Source organism: Cyanistes caeruleus, chromosome 19 (assembly GCF_971803275.1).
Source record: "Cyanistes caeruleus chromosome 19, bCyaCae1.hap1.1, whole genome shotgun sequence".
Lineage (NCBI taxonomy): Eukaryota > Metazoa > Chordata > Aves > Passeriformes > Paridae > Cyanistes > Cyanistes caeruleus.
The window spans coordinates 5,333,281-5,350,047 of record NC_141719.1 but is presented as its reverse complement, the minus strand read 5'-3'; the positions used below and the strand labels follow the sequence as shown (position 1 = coordinate 5,350,047).

The window sequence follows — 16,767 nt, the reverse complement described above, 5'->3', positions numbered from 1 at the left end:
GGGAGGGGAGGGGCGCGCGCGCCCGCGGCCGCGCTGCGTGCGCGCGCTTCCGCTCCGCCCCGCGCGGCGGGCATTGTCCTTCGCAAAATGGCCGCTGGGCCGCCTTCAGCGTCCCGCACGGCGCCTCACACCGCGCCCTTCCCGGACACACCTTCCCCTAGCCCTCCTCAGCATCCTTGGCCCCCTCAAATCTCAAAGCCGCCGGGCCGCCCGCCACAGCCCCCTCAGTGCCCCCTCAGTGCCCCCTCAGTGCCCCCTCAGTGCCCCCTCAGTGCCCCCTCAGTGCCCCCTCAGTGCCCCCTCAGTGCCTCACACGGCGTTCTTCGCACACACCTTCCCGTGACTACCCCCAGCCCGACCGAAAGGGCAGCCAAGGGACGTGGTGGAGTCCCTGTCCCTGGGGCTGTTTAGGGGAAGAGTGGACGTGGCATTCAGTGCCATGGTCTGGTTGACAAGGTGATGTTGGGGCGTAGGTTGAACTTGCTGATCTCAGAGGCCTTTTCTGACCTCATTGATCCTGTGATTCTGTGATCTCCCCTTGTCTCTGCCTTATCAAATCTCTCGCTCCTGTTTGTGCCCCTCGCTGTGTTGTGGAGGACACTGATGGTGTGGCTGCCCCCCCAAAACCTTGAGCTGTCCATGTGAAGGCGAGTTGTCCTGGTTGAGATGCCATGTCTGAGGGAACTGAGCACCTGCAGCACCCCAAAAATTAAACTACATGAATTACACTACATAAATCAATTACTTGATTTCTTAAGATTCATTCCAATGGAAGGGAGGAGGAAAATCTCCAGAGATTTCACAGGTTCACACAAAACAGTTCCTGCGCCTTTTTTCATCAGCATTACACTTGCCACCATCATCTGCCAAATGCTTCTCTACATCACGTAGATGGAAAAGAAACACCACAAAATGATCCCTGTCAATCCCCCAGAGATGGATTTTCCAGGTGGGCATCGCTCTGCACTGGTGCTGCGCTGTGTGGGAACACTCTGGGTTGTGATACAAAGGTGGCTGTGTGGTCACACACCCCTGCTCCTGGCAGGACAAAACTTTCTGCACCATTTCAGAGATATTCCTTGTCCAGAATAAACTGCTCACATAGTGAGATATTGACTGAAGAGAAACTTCACTTTTGGGCAGAGCTGCAGACTTGCTTTTCACTGTCAGTTCTGGTCCCTCTCCTCTGCCTTTGTCATGTTACTTCACGTTCCAGCTCCCTCCTTCTGAGCACAGATTGGATTTTTACTGCAATTTTCTGGAAATTGCAGAAGAGTAACACACCAGTGTTCCTCTTCAGAGGAAGCTGAAGCCAAAGCTTGGTATCCAAGTCCCCAGTTGAGAAAATAGCACAGCCATGGCCCAACCTGAGGTAGGAGGATGGCCCAGGCAGCCATCTGAGCTTCCACAAAACATGAGCAGTGAAGCCTTTTATCATCCCTTGTAGTCCAAAATATAGCCTTGAATTTCATAGAACCTTTTAGTTTTAATATTTTACCTCTCCTGAAGGGTCTTAATGAGTCTGTTCTGAAAAAATTCCAGGCATTGAAGTGTTCAGTTTGACCCAAGAAGGCAACAGATGCTGTTTCAAATTGTAACTGCAACTCAGATCCTTCTTTAGCTCTGGTTTCCACTTATACTTGTGTCAATTTACTTGATTTATCATCAAAGATCAATCAGTTGATCCTGCCTGTTTTCTCTGTGTTTAATTACTCATGCTATTATTTTTCTGTTTGTTTAAGGTACTGGGAGGTGAGAAGAACCATGGCTGAGGAAGACCATGTGCTTCTACCCAAATCGCCCTTCATGTGTGATTCCTCAGGTTCCTATGATACCCTTCTTTCATCTGAGCTCTGAAAAGCAACGGGCAACTTGGTTTGGACCTTCTCAAGTCCATCATCACCACTAAGAAGTAGAACTACTAGTGAGAACAAGGAAACAAAGCACCTTAATCCCCACCCTTCTATCTCATCCATAGCTTTTTTAAGCAAAACTCCAAACCCATGGGGTACTTCACAGAACAAAAAGATGAGTTCTGATTCCCAGTGGACCTTAAGTTCTATTTTTAGAGATGATGCAACATCACAGAGAAGTGTGAGGAAGGGCTTGAGGATCCTGTTGTATTTTGTTCCCCTTCCGTCCTTGAAGATCCCTTTGCTACAGGCCTGTTGGAGGATTTTTTGGGGAAGTAGAATGAAACTGGCCAAGGCCTGAGCGTGGCATGAAAGAACTGAAGGCAGGAATCGTGTCAAGTGAGACACACATTAAGGCAGCATCACAACTAGAACAAATGTGCTAAAAAAGACAGGAAAATACTGTAGAATTTATGAGAACATATGGGACTTAGACATTCTCAGAAAGGCTGAAAACGGCACCAGCACTCGTCTCACCACCAATCACACAGATCCCAAATCACAGAACAGGTTTCTACAAACCTCATCTCTGTTCTTTTTACATAGCAACAGAGGAAACTCTGAGAAGCTGGAGCTGACAATAATCAGTGCTAAAACCTGCAAAGGAACTGGCCAGACGGCAGCACTGGGAGCAAGCAGCAGGGGGAGAAGCCCACTGAGAACTACAAAGGCCCCTCTCCTGCAGGGCCCGAGCTGCAGCAGAGGGGAGCAAAGCAAAGCTTTTTGTCCCTCTGAGCTCCTCCTCTTTAATGCACCAAGCTGAAGGGAAGTGAATGGGGAAGTGTCACAGTGAGAATTCCTGAGAAATTCCATCTCTGGGAGAAAAAAATTCCATGTGTTGTTTCTTAAAATATTTCCATGCTTTTTTCATTCTTGTACAGGTTTATAAGGAAGAAATCTAGATTTTGCAGAGATCTTTGGCCTAATTCTCCACCCTCTGATGAAGAGGGCAGGGAACACAGTCATTCCATATATATGCACTTCACACTGGGATTTTAAAACACTAAGTTTTTTGACACCAAAGCAGCTACAGGCAGGTGTGTGCTCCTGCACATCAGCAAATGTTAGCCTACAAAGCCAACTCCAGTCCCTTTAGAACTGACTGTTATTTTGCACCGAGTCCAAAGCAAGAACTGAAAGCAAACAGTAATTTGGAGGTGTAAACAAGTGTGTCTGGTTACTGGATCAGATCCTGCAGGTCTGAGTGCTTTACTCAGGCTTTGCTCTTCATTAATTCTTTCTTAGCCCTGGGAATAGAAAATACCTTTTGCCTACAGCCCTGCCGGTGCTGTTCCTTCCCTGTTCATGATGCTGATCATTCCGTCTGTTCCCCAAATAGCTTCCAAATCTCCTAGTCCACAACGTAGTAACTCCTATCCTCATCAGACCTTTTTTTTTTTTTTTTTCCCTCCTGACTGTAAACCACACAATTTCTCTTTGCTTTCCTTTCTGGTCCCACAGCCCATATTCCAAAGCCTTTCTGAACAGTGAAGTTCTGCACTGAATGGAAATTCCCAGTTCTGCTCAATGATATGGACTGGAGATGTTCAGAAGCCCTGAGAGGTGAGCGGGAAGGTTTCCTTTCTAAATATGAGCAGAGCTTCAGCCAGTGTTTAAGAGGACTAAAAGATGTCAAGATTTCATACTAAAACTCACCTTTCCCGAGATGATTTCCCCAGGCATCATCCATTTAAGAACAACAGATGCTGCGGATATGAAAAACCACTGACACTTTAGGGAGTGAGCAAAGTGGACACTGTGTGCCAAGAGACAGCAGGAGAAGATCAAAGAGTTCCAGCTTTCAGTGTCTCTTTACACAGATGGACCTGGGAGCAGCAGAGGACACTGTCCCACTCCTAGATCCACCTCCTACATGGTGGATCCCTACACAGTGTTACATGGATATTCTAAATATATTCTGCCACTCACAAGAAAGTGCTGCAGTTATAAAAGCAGTGCCCTAGCCTTGAGGAACAGTGGCAGGAGGCTTCATACTCCTGGGTTTTCAGATACCCAGTTTTGATTTGCATCTAGAGCCTTTTAGTGATGTGTGGAATGGTATTTTGGATGTAGGAATGCCCACTAACATCCTCAGAAGTCTGCAGCACAGAGCAGCACCATTGTGTAAGACAATAGGTGAATTTGGCTTTGTACAGCAGAGATTCAAATACAGGCACATCCTCAAATAACAAAACACAGACCCTTACCCATGATAAACGGTGAGGGGTTTAAAACTGATGAGTCTTCAGTTTCTCAAGCAGCTTTCTGAGTATTTAATTTGTTCTACCTGCAAAAGTTCATTCTTTCTGACCTGAACAGACACCACTTCCTTTTCTCAGCATGACTAGTTACATGACATGCTCTTCCCAGAGATAACTGCTGGCTTTATTTTTATTGGAAATGATGGATGCAGCAGCTGATAAGTAAAAAAGGGCAATTTAGCCAGGGAGTGTTACTGCATTTGTCATATGAGGACAGCAAATGATTTATGGTATCTTGAAAAGTTAAGTTTTAATGAATGTCCTGGGAAGGCACGAGCCTAAGAGTGACTGGTTCCAGCTGTGAGACCAAAGCAGCATTGCTAATACTTGTCTTAAAAAGTGTATTGCTGAAGAACTTGGTTATTGGTTAGCACAGGCAAAAAATGAGGAGTACGCAGAAGTGGGAAGGAGAGCAGAATGGAAGGAGAGGAACAGGATGCCATTAGTTTTATCACACCAGGTTATGGAGTTGAATGCCATAGTAGGTGAGCTCCTAGCGTTAACAGAAATGTGATGAGCCTCCTGCAGACTCAAAAGGCACCTCAGCCCAATGTCCAGGGAATATCAACCTCCTCCTGAACCCTGAGTGAGTGAGAGTGAGTGAGTGAGTGAGTGAGTGAGTGAGTGAAGCACAGTGGCAGATCTTCCTGCTGCTGCAATCCTGCTTCATCCTTCCCCAACCTGCAGGCATCTCACTCTGGTTAGAGCACATAATTTGATTTGTCAGCTTTATCAATGCCCAAGAGCTACAGAGAGCGTCACCTTCAACATCCCAGAGGCTTCTCTACCTGCATCTGTTTGACAGACACTATGCTGTGTTGTTATACAACAATCAGTCAATGAAGTGAGCATGAAAAACAACACAGTGTGAGTGACTGTGCACAGATCAGACAGGGTCTCCCTCACTGGAGATATTCCAGAACTGTCTGGACACAATCCAGTGCCATGTGCTCTGGGATGAGCCTGCTGGAGCAGGGAGTTTGGACCCGAGTTTGTGGTCCTCCCAACCTGACCCATTTGGTGAATCTTTGAATCCTGACTGACCAACTACATCACTGCACTACACACCCAGAGCCAGCAATGCTCCCATCCAGCACTGAATCCGTCCTGACAAGAAAATGAAGCAGATTGTGATGCGGTGCCTGCCATCCATCCATCCGTCCGTCCGCCCCCATCCCGCAGAGCAGCCGCCGCCCGCCCCGGCCCTCAGAGACGGCGGCTCGGGCGGGGGCGGAGCGGGGCCCGTCCCGCCCCGGCGGGGCCTCGGGAACGGGCGGCGCTTCCGGGGCGAACGCTGGTGCCTGCCCCAAACCGGCGGAGGTTCGCGGTCCCGCCCCGTCCCTTCCCGTCCCCGGGCGGCGGCTCCGGCGGGGCAGGAGCTGCCAGGCCGGGCGCGGAGCTCGGGGCGCGCAGGCGGCGGCGCGGGCAGCCCGGAGGGGCCTCCGGAGCCGCGGCGGGCGGGAGCGGGAGCAGCGCGGCCGCCGCCATGGACGAGCTGGACACGGAGCCGCCGCTCGTGGTGCGGGATGGGCGGGCGGGGCAAGGCCGGGGGGTGCGGGGCCATGGGCAGAACGGTGGGGCGCCGCTGACACACACCGTCCCCCCACAGGTGGTGCCGGGCGCGGACCCGTCGGCCCGGCAGCTCTGCTTCGCCTGGGGCCCCGCGGAGGTGCTGGTGTGCGAGACCCTCTTCGGCCGCGCAGGTGGGTCCCGCTCCCGATGCCTGTCCCGTTCCCGATGCCCGTCCCGCTCCCGATGCCTGTCCCGCTCCCGATGCCTGTCCCGTTCCCGATGCCCGTCCCGCTCCCGATGCCCGTCCCGCTCCCGATGCCTGTCCCGCTCCCGATGCCTGTCCCGCTCCCGATGCCTGTCCCGCTCCCGATGCCTGTCCCGCTCCCGATGCCCGTCCCGCTCCCGATGCCCGTCCCGCTCCCGATGCCCGTCCCGCTCCCGATGCCCGTCCCGCTCCCGATGCCTGTCCCGCTCCTGGGGTGAGGGCAGGGCGGGCGCTGCTGCCCGGGCGCTGACGGGCTCTCTTGCAGGTACCGGGGATGGAGTGCCGAGCTCCTCCCGAGTCTTCGTGGTCCGCAGGGATCAGGACATTTACATCCAGACCCTGCGGAAACTCTTCAACGAGTCGCACGGGATTTTCATGGGGCTGCAGCGGAGCGAGGAGGAGCTGGCGGGGAAGTCGCGGAAGGCGCAGTGAGTAGATGGGCAGGGTGGGTGTGGGTGGGAGGCACCCGCTGCCCCTTCTCCCGCCCGGGGCCAACGCCAAGGGCTGAGAAACGCCTCCGGTGAGGCAAGTGCCGCTGGCCAGGCTGCTTTTACCAGCTCTGCAATCAGCAGCGGGGCAGATAAAATGACCTTGTTGGGGGGCTTTTACAAATCAAGGCTCAGATCCTTCCAATAACCGTTACCTGGTAGAGTATGGCACGGTCTCAGTGATTCCAGCTGGATCCACCCAGATACTGGGAGTTGCTGCTGCAAAGAAACTTGCAAGGTTTTAGGGGGAATAACAGTGAAACTCCAACAGCTCCCTCCAACCAAAGTCTTTTTGTATTTGGCAGATTGATTCAAGTGAGCAAAAACTACCGGTCAGTGATAAGAGCCTGCATGGAGGACATGCACCAGGCAGCTAGTAAGTTTGTTTGTTCTCTTATTGCAGGAAAAGGAAACACCAGTTGCAATTATTAAAGTAGGACTGTAATGATAACTTATTGCAACTACTGTACAATAGCATGTGTAGGTTTCAGTAATTACCAAGATTCTGTTTCCATGCTGGAGATTTCCAAGTTGGTTTGTAAATCTGGTCAGGGACTGTTTTTTTCCCACTGTATTATAACTGATTTTCTGGGGACTTGAAGTCTTTTTGTATCTCATGTGGCAGATATATGGAAAGCTCTCAAAGCTCAGAAGGGACTGTCAAAGGTAAATATGTTGCTCTTTAACTTTACTTGTTTTTCCCTCAGTTTCAACCCGGGACCCTGCCCTGCAAGGCCAGTACAGCACTCAGGTAATCCGCAGTCCTGTCAGGTTGAATGTGGATTACTGGCAGATTCACCAGGCCATCACTGAGACATGAAGCACTTCAGATTTAACTCTGCCTTATATATGGGATTCAGTTCATGACCAAAGCTGACAAGAAAAGTTTCAGACTTGCTGTGTGGTGTTTCACCTCAAACTCTCAGATTCCAATCAGCTGCATCTGAGCCTTGTAGCAGCCTCTGGGTGTTCATGGTGAGCTGTCAGATCTGTGGGAGTGTGCTGGGAAGAGCAGAGTGCTCAGACCAGTTTTATCCTATCAGCTGCAGTGATGTTGCTTCATTGGCTGTTCTTTCTTCCTTTGATGTTTGTTTTGAGTCTTAAAAGTGCAGAAGGGCTGAAAATAAGACCAGTTAGGTTGCTCACTGGTGACAGATTATTGCTGCATTTCGTTACACGGTGTCAGTGTTTTCTGACACAAAAAAAGTGTGAAATTGTCACCTGTGTCTTTTAATTTTTATCTCTGAAACGTCAGTATGATCTTTCTCTGTTAAAACTGATTGCTGTGGACAGCAGATGCCTTTCTGTGGTTAAAAAACCCAACTGGAATAATGACTAGCTCTGAAACTTGGCCCTGCTTTCCTTCAGGTTTCCATTCTCTCTGCAATGGAGCTGATCTGGAACCTGTGTGAGATTCTGTTTGTTGAAGCAGCTACAGGTGAGCCATGAACTTTCCTGGTGTAAAGACTGAAGGGTTTCTTCTTTGCATATTTATTTGTTTAAGCACATTCACTGTGTCGTAGTTTAATGTTTTAGAGATATGCAGAGTGTCAATAAGCCTTTTAATACTCCTTCTGCCTCAGTTAATTGTCTTCTTAATATTGAATTATGTCAAGCTATTCAATTTGCTTTTTACTTTTTTCTCTTACTCTGATTTAAATTGTTTCTTTGTCAGAAAGGTTATGAAGAGGAGGGTTACCAAAAGTTGTTGCCAATCTATTTTATTTATAAGCTTAAACATTTTTTTAAGCATCAAATGTGTCAATGCTCATTGACATTTACACAGCTCTGATACAACTCTTTTAGGTTGAAGTCAGTCTGTTTACATTGGCATTTTAAAGTAGGAAATAATTTTTGAAGGAAATCATATTATGCAAACAAATGTGCTACTTTTACACAGTCCCAGAATTCAGGAGAGATTCACAAATTATAGAATACTTAATCTAAATTAATCACTTAGTGCCAAATTTCTTCCTCATATTCAGTTAGTAATAATGAAATGACGCTAAAATAAAGAGAAATATTATGTTTGTCTCTTGACAATGCAGGATTTATGATCTGGATCACTAATTTTTTATTTCTTCAAGTTTGGGTTTTCTACTGGATGGTGTTGCCACAGGAAAACCCATCAGAGGCTGGGTGCTCCCAGGGCCTCTCTGCATAAGGAACTGTCATTTGGGGGTGGCAGGTAGAAATCCAGTCAGTAAATCTCATCTGGTGATGTCAAACTGTTGTGAAATGTGTGAGAGCAGTCTGGGAACAAAAATGGGAACTGACAGGGGGAAATCTGTCTGCACAGCTGGGGCCCTCCTGCTGCGCCTCCTGGACTGGGTGCGGCTCCACGTGTGTGACGTGGACAGCATGGTCAGGGAAGTTCTGAGCAGTGAGAGTCCATCCAAACACAAGCTCTTCTGGAATGTGGTGAGTATCACCACCTGGAAGATTCTTAAAGAAAAGGAATTAATGTCTTTGCTTTCTTTCCTCTTCCCTGCTGGACATGACACCTCATTGCTGTCTGCCTGTGTAGGCTTTAGGATGAAGCCATTCCCATCCTCATCCTTAATGACCCATACAAGTCAAGCCGTACACTGTTACTTGAATTAGCAGTGTCTACAGTTTAAACATTTTACTCCACTTCCCTTGCCTGAATTACAAGTTCAAATACCCCTCTGATCCCTTTCCTGAGTGTTCCATAATCTTGCCCAGCATGGAGCTCATGGACAGGGGGTTTTTGCAGGTGGATGTCTTTGTGCTCCAAGGCCGGATGGACGAAGCGCGGCACCTGCTCTCCAAGGAAGCCAGTGCCAATCCCACATCCATGAACATGTACAAAATCTTGGATGACTTGATGAAGAAGATGCCTGTGCCCAGTGTATGTACAAAAGTGTGTTTTTTCATGCAGTTTGTTGGGAAAAGACACCCCTTTGTGTCCCCTGTAACAGTTTGTTCCCCTTTAGAACATCTCAGTCTTACTCCTTTACAATAACAATAACTGTATTCTTGAATTGCCCAAAACCCCAACAATTCAGATAAAAGTCTGTTGGGTGACAAATCAACATAGAAAGATGACAGGCAGCCTCATGGTTAGCCTTTTATCAGGAGTGACTGTGAGTCTGGCCCAAGAGCCTGGTGTGATTTGACTTGGTGTTTCCTTTATTCCCTGTATTTCTTTATTCCCTGTCTTCAGCTTGGCAACACCCAGACACTGACAGAGCTGGAGCTGAAGTGGCAGCACTGGCACGAAGAATGTCAGCGGTATCTACAGGATGGAACTTTTGCTTCCAATCCCCACATGGAGTCCATCTGCAAGGTGTGTTTTTGCTGGGAACAAAGGAAACTTTGGACTGAAGTATTGAATCCATCCTTGTGACTTTCAGGAGCTCAGTGTAGCCATAAGTAACTTTAATATGTCTCCTGACCTCTGTTGATGATTTGTGAGCCTCAGCAGATGGGTTTCTCTCCCTGACCGAGGCTCTAAGGCTGATTTGGAAACTGGGCTGTGAGAAAGATCTTTGTTATGTAATTTTGAATAAATCCTCACCTTTGCAGAACAGGAGTAATGCCTCTGGAGAGCTGGAGTGCAGCTGTGTCCATCGCTGAGTCTGCAGCATTCCTCCTGTGTTTTTGTCCCATTAGATCCTGCTGGGAGACGAGGATGCCATTTTGGAGAAGAAGGAGCTCATGACCACATGGTATCACTTCCTGGTCACCCGGCTCCTGTATTCCCACCCAACAGTGAAGCCCATGGAGCTGCGGTTCTATGCACAGGTAGAAAACACAATTATTCAAATATTCTCCACTGTTTCAAGCATGCAAGGGTAACTACACTTAAAGAAAAACTTAGGGAAAAGTCTCACAGCAACTATGTGCCTGTAAGATGTTGTCTGCAGTTTGTAAAAGGACTGGGAGAATGATAAAGTTGACAGGTAGTTATTGAAAACCCACTTTTCAGTGTCATAACATTGCCAGTCTTGTTCTTGCAGATTGTTTTCCCAGTTCCCTTATGCTAAAATGAGGAAAATTCCATTTTATTAATGTGCTCAACCTCTGTGACCTGTTATTTCCCATAAAATAACTGTTACATCCAAACAAATGTCTTGCTTCTGCATTTATCACGTGTTGTCATCTCATTCCACAGTCTAGTATGGACCTGTTCCTGGGTGGAGAGAACAGCCCTGAGCCACTGGACATGATTTTAATGGCAGCCTTTGAATTTGAGATGCATCAAGTGATCAAGGAATGCAGGTTGAGTTTTAAGGTTTTTGATTCTCTAGTTCTACAGTAGTGTTTCTGTGTATTTGGGTGGGAGGTATGGGTACAGAACCCTAGTCATCCTTGCAAAGAATTTAACAAAAATACATGAAGCTGGCAGCAATTAAAAGTATTCCATTAGGTCTGGGACATTGCAGCCAGTCCTTGGACTGGAACAGAGCTGGGTATTGGTAAGAAATGCCTGTGGAAAATCTGATGCAGTCCCTGGCAATGTTCAGCTTATTTTTTTCTTTTGCTTCAAACACAGCATTGTCCTGAGTAACTGGTGGTTTGTGGCTCATCTGACTGACCTGTTGGATCACTGCAAACTCCTGCAATCTCACAATCTGTAGTAAGTATTTATTTGCATTATTTGAATAAAGCTGATTATGATAGCCCAGAGGATAAAAAAAAACAACACCAAAAGAAGACATGCTGCAGAAGTTGGCAGTACTTGTGAAATAAAATCATCAGATTTTTCAAGTGAGATGCAGATAATAATATCTGGATATTCTCTCTCTTTCTTCCCAGTTTTGGTTCAAATATGCGTGAATTCCTCCTGCTGGAGTATGCATCAGGACTCTTCTCTCATCACAGGTACCAACTTTTGTTTTATTGCTCATAAACAGACTTGGACTGAGGCAGTCAAAACAAATAACTGCATGTTCATGAAGTAAAAGGGCAAAACTTAGAGCAGCCACTGTTAGAATTTCAGCAGAGGTGTCCCTAAGGGATTGTACAAGATTGGCACTTTCCCCTTCCCGAATGGAGATAAAAGCTCTGTTAGAGCCCCTCACACCTCATGACCTGGGCCATGACAGCCACTCCTGCCATTTTGCAGAATGCCTTGCATTGAAGCTCTTAGGAGCTGCACATAATCCAAAAACTGTGATATTCCAAAGTTATATTACAGGGAACTGGCAGGGATAGAAAGGAAAAGCCATTTCAGGACTGAATACAAAGTTAATCAGAGCTAGCAATTATTAATGCAGGCTAGGATTCTCCTTGGGGCTTTACTGTTGTGCTCATTAAAGATTTCTAGGGTTGGAATGGTGGTGATTTCTCCCCTCTTTCAGCCTGTGGCAGCTGGGGGTGGATTATTTTGACCACTGCCCGGAGTTTGGCCGGGTGTACCTGGAGCTGCACATCGAGCGCATCCCGCTCAGCACGGAGCAGAAGGCCCTCAAGGTGCTGAGGATCTGTGAGCAGAGGCAGATGCACGAACAAGGTGGTGCATTTTCAGTCTCACTGTTTTGCAGTGGTCCAGCTGAACCTACTGACACTAATTCTTCCCTTCCTTTGCTGTGTCTCTCCCCAAGTGCGCAGCATCTGTAAGATCATGGCCATGAAGGCTCTGCGGAACAACCGCCTGGGCTCTGCCCTGTCCTGGAGCATCCGAGCCAAGGACGCGGCGTTTGCCACCCTCATCTCGGACCGGTGAGGCTGGGCCAGAAGCTCCCAGGCTGGGGGGGTCAGGGAAGGTGGCTGCTGTGTCAAGAGCCAGGAAAACTCCCACTACTGCAGGTGGGGCCAGGCACCTTCTTCTGGATCAGAAAACAACACCCCTAGGTGCTCTCCCCTGCAGTACGCCCAGCTGTGCCTTATCTGTTGTTTTCCTTCCTGACATCTAGAGACAAAACAGATTGGCTTTATCTGAGAGTCCAACCCCCTTAGACCTTCCTTGAAAAAACATTTATTTTAACAACTTCTGTCCTCTGTCCTTCACTTGCTGTGACAGAGCTGTCTGATGGGCCGGACAGTGACCCAGGGGGCTGATTTGGGTGCAGGATAATCCCTACCTGTGATTTATTCAGCGGATTATTTATAATCAAGTTCACCTCACAACCTCCAAACAAGTCAGTGGGAGTCACTTCACCATTCCTGCTGAAACTCTCACTGCTTCTATTAAAAATTTGCATCAAGGAGTGGTTTTATCATGTCCCTGGCTTTGTATGAGCCTCTCAAAATTCTTGACCTTTTCTGCAGTGGGAGGATTGTTATCAAAAGGAGGACATGGGTTGGCTTTTGCCTCAGCAAAAACTCTGGCAATTCTTTATGCTTTGTAATCTTTAACAATCCATGTTGTGTGGGTTTTGCTAAGTGCAAATAGGCAGAGACCAGTCATTGCATAGTTAAGAATATTATTTTGAAATTACACTTTGGGTAAGGGGGCAGGCAACACTCTGTCTTCAACACTGGAAAAAGGAGTGGTAAGAGATTGCTAGTCTGAGGTTTGGGGGGTTTTTTTGTTTGTTGTTTGAAGGAGTGGGAATCGTTACATTTCCTTCAACAGAAGGATGGAAAAAAAATCACAGGAAGCAGCTCTGCAGAAAGCAGCATAATGGAGGCTGTGACATAACAGATGAAAAGCTTTAAGCATTGTTTTTCTTCCTGCTGCTTATCAACGTTTTTACACAGCAGAAAAACAGAGCTTCTGTTATGATCTGGGAGTGTTACTTATGCATCCACCAGCCTCAGTTTCCTGCCTGCCTTCTTTCACTTGCTCCTTTTAAAAAATAGATCTCAACTACCACAGAATGCAGTAGAATCAATGAAGTGTCTGTTAAATGTATATTGCTAGTTCTTTGGCCACTTCCAGGTAATGTTTGACAACTTCTGAAACCCTTGGGGAGGTTGAATAAGATGGAACTGAGCTGTACAGTCAAGTTTTCTGGGAAGGGATTAGGAGGTACAGAATGGATGTGGATGATGTCTTCCTTTCTAAACTTTAGTTGTGTTCTGCTTTCTCCCCAGATTCCTTAAGGACTATTGTGAAAGGGGGTGTTTCTCTGACCTGGACCTCATTGACAATCTGGGCCCGTCCATGCTGCTCAGTGACCGCCTCACATTCCTTGGTGAGAGCTGCCTACAGTGTCCATAGTGGTCTTTTATGGAGAACTCCATGAAATTACTTGGATTTATGCTTGGTTTAGTGGTTACCTGGTTTAGTGATAAGGGGAAAGCAAATGGTGAATGTGGTTTGGGATGCAGTTTGTGCCAGGGGTGGCCTTTACCACTGCCCTCACACCAGGTTCCTGCTCTGTTCTGAGCAGGACGGGCCCAAGTCCTGATACTCTGAACTTCCCCTTCCTTCTTTTTCCAGACTGTATCACTATCTTGAGAGGCTCTGAAATACTAGCAAATGCTACCTTAGGGGGTTCATTGGAAGAGTAATCCACTGTTTTAAGTTATATTGACCTTGTTATAATTTCACCAAGTTCTCCAAAGTCTCCAGTGTGTGTGGTTCAGTGTGCCAGTCAAGCTCACAGGAACAAGAGCCTTCCCTGCCCTCTAACTGAGCACTTGTGCCAAGAGACAATGAGGGCCTCCAGTTCATTTCCTTCAGGTACCACAGCTTCCTTCTCCTGCCTGGCACAAGGCAGGCTGTGGTAACCTGCCCCTGCAGCTGCTCTGTGGCCTTTGATTAATGGACCAAAACAGGAAATTCATTTCTCTGATGCTGTGAGTCAGGAATCTCAATTTCAGGGGCCAGAATCTGATAGAAATTTGGAATGGCTGTCAGTATTGGACTGACACCCCTCTACCTGATGCCACCCTTATAGGGAGGGTGAGCATGAGTTTTATCTATTTCCACTTGGTCCAGCTTGCAAAATTAGGAACTAAATTTCCTTCGTTAAAACTTATCCTGAATTACATCTAGAAACTAAACATGATTTACAAATTGGTAATCCCTCAGCTTTGCCCAGCATCATCTGGTAACTGTCAGCCCCAGAGGTGCCATTTCCCTTTCTGTTCTTTCTAAATAATCCTGAAAGGCCTGAAAATATGTCTGCCTGGGTTTTTTTTCCTTCTAGGTTTTAGAACATCAGATGTACCTTTGGCTAGACAACTTCCCCATGTCTCTGCCTTTAGCTGAAGCATTAGTCAAGGTGAATCTGAATAGGAATCATTAACTTCCAGTATTGTGACAGTCTAGTGGATACAGAATGAACCCCACTTCCATCTCAGCCACTTCTCTCATGCTGGATATTGATCTCACTAATTCTTAGCAAATGCAGAACTTTCCCTATAAACAGAGATTCCAGTTTCCATTTAAACAACCAAGAAAGATGGTGCAGCCTTTCAGACCTGATACTGTGTAACCTCAAAAAGAAGATTCTCTCTGCACTCTAAGCCACTGGGGCATTGTACCCCTGCAGACACCAGCATGAGGCAGCAGCAGCCCCTGACCAGGTTGATGCAAACCCTGAAGCTCACCCAGAAAGGCAGCAGCGTTTGGCTGCCCTTTCAGGGAGGCTCTGTTGTCACCTTCCCTCATGCACCAGATTCCCAGTCCCCCAGACTGGGCTGCTTTGGGCTCGTTTTGGTTGGGGGTGATTCTGCTATGGGCTGTGTGGGAACAGAGGGATCTCCCAAGGCCCAGCAGCCCCTGATGCCTCGTTCCCCGCTCTCCATGGCAGGGAAGTACCGGGAGTTCCACCGGCTGTATGGGGAGAAGCGGTTCCCGGAGGCGGCACGGCTGCTGCTGACGCTGATGACGGCTCACATCGCCCCCTGCTCCTTCTGGATGACGCTGCTCACGGACGCGCTCCCGCTGCTGGAGCAGAAGGAGGTGAGGTCCTGCTCACACCAACACAGCCCCCCAGGAGCCCTTTTTTCCTGACAAGGGAAAGTGGTGACCCCCCCACTTCCTGCTCCTGTCAGAACCCATCCATGGCAGTTCCAAGTGTGCCAGTAGTGGGAACACACAGAGACCAAGGAAGGGATAAATTGACTCTTACCTCGGTTCTCTGCTGTTACAACAGCAGTAGAATTCATCTGCACTGGTACTTTTAGCACACACTGCATCCAGCTCCTTTGGGTACTTGGCTTGAAGATTGTTCCAGTGCTTCCTGCTTCTAAACACAGTTTTTCCTTTAAGATCCATAAAGAAAAGGACAATTCATCAATTTCAGACCCAGAGCAGCCACTCTGACTTCATAGCTGACCCTGCTTGATGCAGGAGGTGGCACTAGAGACCTCCCAAAGTCACATCCAGCCTGAATTGTCCTTGGATCCTGTGATTTCAGGGGTCAGAATGAATCTGTGGGAGTGTAAAAGCATTCTCTTCCTTTCAATTGCATTATCTTCTTAGCCTATGTGATGTCTTTAGACTTGATCTTTTTCAGTAAATACTTTGATTTCCACAGGTCATATTTTCAGCAGAGCAGACTTATGAGTTGATGCGATGCCTGGAAGACCTGACAGCAGGGAATCCAGATAAGCAGAAATTCCAGGTAGCTCCAGTTCTGAGCACAACTGGATGAATTCAGGAGGGCTGTGGGAAGGGTCAGGGAGGGAAACTCCTCATTAATGTTCCTAGTGAGAGCATCAGAGAGGGACCCAAGTCCCAGAGACTGGGTACAGTGGGTTCAAGGTAGTCAAATGAAGCATCAGCAAGAGACTGAAGTAGTCACAAACTCAGTGCAGGAGTGCTTCTACTTCTCATGTTCTGACAGTTTGCACCGGACCATGCTGCTTTTCCAAGATAAATAGTTGCACATTATATTGGCAATGAAAAGCTGAGATGTTGCCATCCAGCAGCCCTGGCTCTGAGCATTCCAGGAACCATTTGCTGCACGTGAAAAGCCCTGCAGCATCCAGGGAACGAAAAGGCTTGGCAGTACTGTCTTGGGTTGAGCTATTAAGTAGGAAATTTAGCTTTTGCTCTTCTCAGGAGGTCCCTGTAAGAGGTAAATACCTCTCACTGACCTGCATCTTTACTTTCCAAACCTCAAGACAGACCCTGTCACCAGCTCATCGCTGTGTGCAGTTCCCTAACCCAGGCTCTGCTCCCTTCCAGGATGATGACGTTGAGACAACCAAAGTGGAAATGCTGAGACTTGCTCTTGCACGGAACCTCGCACGAGTCATTGTCAAAGAAGGCACTGTGGAAGGGTCTTGAAGACTGCAGGGTGTTCCTCTTCCTCTGGGGCTTGCTGTACATAAACTGACTTTTTCTAAGAATAAATGTTTCGTTTTGCAGATTGCTTGGTCATTTGTTTTGGTCTTCCAAAAACACTACATAGGTGCTTTTTACCTTTTATGAAGGAGCTTCATCAATATGTTACAGCTGC

General features: G+C 47.6%; 1 protein-coding gene across 4 annotated transcripts; it reads left to right on the top strand.

Annotated features, from left to right (window-relative positions):
* Window positions 1-12: 12 nt before the first annotated feature.
* On the top strand, window positions 13-16,675 carry NUP85 (nucleoporin 85). 4 transcript variants are annotated; one of them, XM_086856807.1, is made up of 21 exons: window positions 13-949; window positions 1,743-2,950; window positions 3,375-3,476; window positions 5,784-5,877; window positions 6,217-6,379; window positions 6,745-6,815; window positions 7,147-7,190; window positions 7,808-7,877; window positions 8,739-8,860; window positions 9,177-9,311; window positions 9,627-9,749; window positions 10,076-10,207; window positions 10,578-10,684; window positions 10,959-11,042; window positions 11,222-11,287; window positions 11,767-11,918; window positions 12,010-12,127; window positions 13,445-13,545; window positions 15,112-15,263; window positions 15,841-15,927; window positions 16,494-16,675. In XM_086856807.1, the coding sequence occupies exons 5-21, from the start codon at window positions 6,327-6,329 to the stop codon at window positions 16,593-16,595; spliced, it is 1,719 nt and encodes a 572-aa protein (XP_086712933.1). In that variant the 5' UTR covers window positions 13-949; window positions 1,743-2,950; window positions 3,375-3,476; window positions 5,784-5,877; window positions 6,217-6,326; the 3' UTR covers window positions 16,596-16,675. The 4 variants fall into 4 exon arrangements, with proteins under 4 accessions (XP_086712933.1, XP_086712932.1, XP_086712935.1 ...); XM_086856806.1 differs by lacking the exons at window positions 13-949; window positions 1,743-2,950; window positions 3,375-3,476 and adding an exon at window positions 5,278-5,529; XM_086856809.1 differs by lacking the exons at window positions 13-949; window positions 1,743-2,950; window positions 3,375-3,476 and adding an exon at window positions 5,517-5,693.
* Window positions 16,676-16,767: the final 92 nt, after the last annotated feature.